Source organism: Rhineura floridana, chromosome 3, assembly GCF_030035675.1.
Source record: "Rhineura floridana isolate rRhiFlo1 chromosome 3, rRhiFlo1.hap2, whole genome shotgun sequence".
Lineage (NCBI taxonomy): Eukaryota > Metazoa > Chordata > Lepidosauria > Squamata > Rhineuridae > Rhineura > Rhineura floridana.
The window spans coordinates 230,519,368-230,525,367 of record NC_084482.1 but is presented as its reverse complement, the minus strand read 5'-3'; the positions used below and the strand labels follow the sequence as shown (position 1 = coordinate 230,525,367).

At 45.3% G+C, this 6,000-nt stretch overlaps 1 protein-coding gene across 1 annotated transcript in view; it reads right to left on the bottom strand.

Annotated features, from left to right (window-relative positions):
• Window positions 1-2,786: 2,786 nt before the first annotated feature.
• The window catches only part of LOC133381891 (zinc finger protein 850-like), a 30,253-nt gene continuing 27,039 nt past the window's right edge, over window positions 2,787-6,000 (bottom strand). Inside the window, exon 8 of the mRNA XM_061621457.1 lies at window positions 2,787-4,590. Within this exon, the coding sequence (XP_061477441.1) occupies window positions 2,881-4,590 (1,710 nt within the window). The 3' untranslated portion in view covers window positions 2,787-2,880. The remainder of the gene's footprint in view (window positions 4,591-6,000) is intronic.

Below are 6,000 nucleotides of genomic sequence, written 5' to 3'. Positions count from 1 at the left end.
TTGGGGCTTTTTAGTTTTGAGAAAAGGCAGGTCAGAGGAGACATGATAGAAGTGTATAAAATTATGCATGGCATTGAGAAAGTGGAGAGAGAAAAGTTCTTCTCCCTCTCTCATAATACTAGAACTCGTGGACATTCAAAGAAGCTGAATGTTGGAAGATTCAGGACAGACAAAAGGAAGAACTTCTTTACTCAGCGCATAGTTAAACTATGGAATTTGCTCCCACAAGATGCAGTAATGGCCACCAGCTTGGATGGCTTTAAAAGAAGATTAGACAAATTCATGGAGGACAGGGCTATCAATGGCTACTAGCCATGATGGCTGTGCTCTGCCACCGTAGTCAGAGGCAGCATGCTTCTGAAAACCAGTTGCCGGAAGCCTCAATAGGGGAGAGTGTTCTTGCACTCGGGTCCTGCTTGCGGGCTTCCCCCAGGCACCTGGTTGGCCACTGTGAGAATGGGATGCTGGACTAGATGGGCCACTGGCCTGATCCAGCAGGCTCTTCTTATGTTCTTATGAGAGAGGGAGAAGAACTTTTCTCTCTCCACTTTCTCAATGCCATGCATAATTTTATACACTTCTATCATGTCTCCTCTGACCTGCCTTTTCTCTAAACTAAAAAGCCCCAAATGCTGCAACCTTTCCTCGTAAGGGAGTCGCTCCATCCCCTTGATCATTCTGGTTGCCCTCTTCTGAACCTTTTCCAACTCTATAATATCCTTTTTGAGATGAGGCGACCAGAACTGTACACAGTATTCCAAATGTGGCCGCACCATAGATTTATACAACGGCATCAAGGAAGCCACAGACCTGAACTTACAAGATCTGAACAGGGTGGTTCATGACAGATGCTCTTGGAGGTCACTGATTCATAGGGTTGCTATAAGTCTTAATCAACTTGAAGTCACATAACAACAACAAACTTTTCAAAGCATTGATAAATCTCTTCCCTTGTACAGATCCTTTGATGCGCCTGAAGGTAGCCATTCTGATGAAAGGTCTTTCAACACTACAAGCATTTATAAGGTTTGTCGTCTGTATTTATTTTTATTTATTTATTTATTATTTCAATTTATATACCGCCGTTAGCAGAATAGCTCTCAGGGCGGTGAACAAACAAGATAAAATACAATATATCATAATAAAAATCATAAAAACATATACAAACAAACAACAAAAAAACACTACAAAAACACAATATGACAAAAATTAAAAATACGGATTAAAAGATTAAAATGGTTAAGAAAATTAAAATGCCTGGGAGCATAAAAAGGTCTTTACCTGGCGCCGAAAAGATAGAAGTGTAGGCGCCAGGCGTACCTCTTCGGGGAGGCTGTTCCACAACTCAGGGGCCACCACATAAAAGGCCCTAGATCTAGTAACCACCCTCCGGGCTTCCCGATGGGTTGGTACCCGGAGGAGGGCCTCAGATTCTGAACGAAGTGAACGGGTAGGTTCGTATCGAGAGAGGCGTTCCACAAGGTATTGAGGTCCCATGCCGTGTAAGGCTTTATAGGTAAGAACCAGCACCTTGAATCTCGCCCGGAAGCAAATAGGAAGCCAGTGCAGACGCGCCAAGACAGGTGTTATATGCGAAGACCGACTGGTCCTCGTCAGTAGTCTGGCAGCTGTGTTCTGCACCAGCTGAAGCTTCTGAATTGTCTTCAGGGACAGCCCTACGTAGAGCGCATTACAGTAATCCAATCTTGAAGTTACCAGAGCGTGAACAACGGAGGCGAGGTCGTCCCTGTCCAGATAGGGACGTAGTTGGGCTACCAGATGAAGATGGTAAAACGCATTCCGTGCCACCGAGGCCACTTGGGCCTCGAGAGACAGGGAAGAGTCGAGAAGAACCCCCAAACTACGTACCTGTTCCTTCAGGGGGACTGTAACCCCATCCAGAACAGGGTTAACATCCACCATCTGAGCAGGGAAGGCATTCACCAACAATGTCTTGGTCTTGTCTGGATTGAGTCTCAGTTTATTAGCTCTCATCCAGTCCATTATCGCGGTCAGGCAACGGTTCAGCACATCAACAGACTCACCTGAAGAAGATGAAAAGGAGAAATAGAGCTGCGTGTCATCAGCATACTGATGGCAACGCACTCCAAAACTCCTGATGACTGCACCCAGCGGCTGCATGTAGATGTTGAAAAGCATGGGGGACAAAACCGACCCCTGAGGGACTCCGCAATGGAGAGTCCATGGTGTCGAGTGATGTTCCCCAAGCACTACCTTCTGGTGACGATCCATGAAGTAGGAGCAGAACCACTGCCAAGCAGTGCCCCCGACACCCAACTCCGCGAGTCTCCTCAGAAGGATACCATGGTCGATGGTATCAAACGCCGCTGAGAGATCAAGGAGAATCAACAGAGTCACACCCCCCTGTCCCTCTCCCGACACAGGTCATCATACAGGGCGACCAAGGCTGTTTCGGTGCCAAAACCGGGCCTGAAACCGGATTGAAACGGATCTAGATAATCGGTTTCATCCAAGAGCGCCTGGAGTTGGCTGGCAACCACCCGCTCCAAAACCTTGCCCAAAAAAGGGACAGTCGCCACCGGTCTATAGTTGTTTAAATTATCTGGGTCCAAGGAGGGTTTCTTTAAAAGAGGTCTCACTACTGCCTCCTTGAGGCTACCAGGGACCACTCCCTCCCTCAAGGAGGCATTAACCACCTCCTTGGCCCAACCGGTGGTTCCAGCCCTGCCAGCTTTCACTAGCCAAGATGGGCAAGGATCCAGAACAGACGTGGTCGCCCAAACCATTACAAGCACATTGCCCACTTCCTCGAGCTGCACCAACTGAAACTCATCCAATAAAGAAAGACAAGGCCGTGCTCCGGACACTTCAATGGATTCATCTGTCACAACATCAGAGTCAAGGTCCCTGCGGATACATGCAATCTGTATGAGTTTTGTGATGCACAGAAAGGTAGCTACCCTGACTGAAGCTCTTTCCACACTCGAAGCATGTATAAGGTTTGTACCCTGTGTGAATTCTTTGATGCAAAGTAAGCTGGCTACTCCAGCTGAAGCTCTTTCCACACTCGAAGCATGTATAAGGTTTGTCCCCTGAGTGAGTTCTTTGATGCAAAGTAAGGTGGCTACTCGTAATGAAGCTCTTTCCACACTCCAAGCATTTATAAGGTTTGTCTCCTGTGTGAGTTCTTTGATGCACAGTAAGGCTACAACTCTGACTGAAGCTCTTTCCACACTTCAAGCATTTATAAGGTTTGTCCCCTGTGTGAGTTCTTTGATGTGAAGTAAAGGTGCTACTCTGACTGAAGCTCTTTCCACACTCCAAGGATTTATAAGGTTTGCCTCTTGTGTGAGTTATTTGATGCAAAGTAAGGTGGCTACCCCGACTGAAGCTCTTTCCACACTCCAAGCATTTATAAGGTTTGTCTCCTGTGTGAGTTCTTTGATGCAAAGTAAGGTGGCCACTCTGACTGAAGCTCTTTCCACACTCCAAGCATTGAAAAGGTTTGTCCCCTGTGTGAATTCTTTCATGTTTACTAAGGGTGCTATAGTGATTGAAGCTCTTTCCACACTCCAAACATTTGTAAGGTTTGTCTCCTGTGTGACTTCTTTGATGCGAAGTAAGGTGGCTACTGTCACTGAAGCTCTTTCCACACTGGAAGCATGTATAAGGTTTGTCCCCTGTATGAGTTCTTTGATGCGAAGTAAGGTGGCTACCAAGACTGAAGCTCTTTCCACACTCGAAGCATTGATAAGGTTTGTCTCCTGTGTGAGTTCTGTGATGCAAAGTAAGGGCACTACTCTGACTGAAGCTCTTTCCACACTCCAAGCATTGAAAAGGTTTGTCCCCTGTGTGAGTTCTTTTATGACTACTAAAGGCACTACTCTGACTGAAGCTCTTTCCACACTCCCAGCATTTATAAGGTTTGTCTCCTGTGTGAGTTCTTTGATGCTCTGTAAGGGCACTACTCCGACTGAAGCTCTTTCCACATTCCAAGCATTTATGAGATTTGTCCCCTGTGTGAGTTCTTTTATGACTACTAAAGGCACTACTGTCACTGAAGCTCTTTCCACACTCCAAGCATTCATAAGGTTTGTCCCCTCTGTGAGTTCTTTTATGACTATTAAAGGCACTATTCTGACTGAAGCTCTTTCCACACTCCAAGCATTTATAAGGTTTGTCTCCTGTGTGAGTTCTTTGATGCGAAGTAAGGCTGTCACTCCGACTGAAGCTCTTTCCACACTCGAAGCATTGATAAGGTTTGTCACCTGTATGAGTTCTTTGATGCGAAGTAAGGTGGCAACTCTGACTGAAGCTCTTTCCACACTCGAAGCATTTATAAGGTTTGTTCCCTGTATGAGTTTTGTGGTGCCTAGTAAGGAGGCTACTCCACCTGAAGCTCTTTCCACACTCGAAGCATTTATAAGGTTTGTCTCCTGTGTGAGTTCTTTGATGCGAAGTAAGGTGGCTACTCCACCTGAAGCTCTTTCCACACTCCAAGCATTCATAAGGTTTTTCCCCTGTGTGAGTTCTTTTATGACTACTAAAGGCACTACTCTGACTGAAGCTCTTTCCACACTCCAAGCATTTATGAGGTTTGTCCCCTGTGTGCGTCTGTCTCTCCTCTTGTCTCTTTGCTCCATCTTGACTCCTCAGTTTCTGCTCCTGCATCTGCTCCTCAGCTTTTTCCAGTGATACTTCAGATGCTTCTCCCTCAGCCTTGGACCCCCAGATGTATCCTGATGGAATGAAAAGGAAAGGAGATAAAATGCTGTGGAGAAATCCTATGAATGTATTATGATTTGTACTTTGAAAACATATTTCTGGGAGCTCTGTTGATATCAGAGGTTAACTGTCAAAGCTCGAGGCCTTGTACAGAGTTAGTTTAGCAGTAGGTGCTTGGTAACAGGTTGTGAAAAGAGTCACAGAGAAACAATTATAACAAAGATCTGCTCAGTTGTTCCTCCGTTTAAGGTGGACAGCCCAGTACTTATGCACACCTGGAATTTACAAAGCTAGGATGGATCCTGTCTGACAGGAACATGGCCATTTCCACTGCCAGAGGGCACCTCGCCTCCCCTCCCTTCCTCCCTCCCAAAAAGATTAACCCCCTGTTACCTGCAACACATGACAGTGCTGGAAGATGAGACCCCCAGGACAGATGGCACTCTGTGAGCTACTGGGGAAGAACAATGGACAAGTACGAGTAGCGCTGTGACTAATGACGCAGCTGGGTCAAAGCCGAAAGGAAGCCCAGAGGTTGATGCGCACAGATACGAAAGGAGAGTCCAGAGTTGTACGACACACAGAATAGGAACATGGAATGTGAGAAGCATGAAAAAGGGAAAGTTAGAAATTGTCAAGCCAGAAATAGAATGCATCAACATTACAACAGTTGGCGTGAGTGAATTAAAATGGATGGGAATGGGCCATTTTCAGGCAACTACTCAATATTTTATGCAGGAAACTAGAAATTAAGAAGAAATGGGTTGCTCTATAGTGAGAAGCAATTAGGAAGTATAATGCAATGTCTGAGGGAGTGATATCAATGAGATTTAATGGGAAACCTATCAACATAACCATCCGCTCAGTCTATGCTCCAATGGCGAACACAGAAGAAGAGGAAATTGAGAGATATTATGCAGAAGTACAGGAAGAAATTAATGGGAAATTAAAGATGTCAGGATGACAGATTCATTCATGGAGGAACCGTATAATGAAAAACCAGCAATTTTAGAATGTGAGGTGAAAGCTGCTCTTAAAATACTTGGACAAGCTACCGAGACTGAATCTCTCCAAATTTTGACAGAACTTTGTCAACAAATATGGAAAAGAAAACAATGGTCCACAGACTGGAAGTGTTTTATACATAACAACTCCAAAGAAAGGGGATCCCACGGAATGCAATAATTGTAAAACTATTGCCTTAATATGCCATGCAAATAAAGTAAACCCTCTTACCGTATATGGAGCGAGAAGTGCCAGATGTCCAAGCTGGATTTAGAAAGGGAAGAGGCA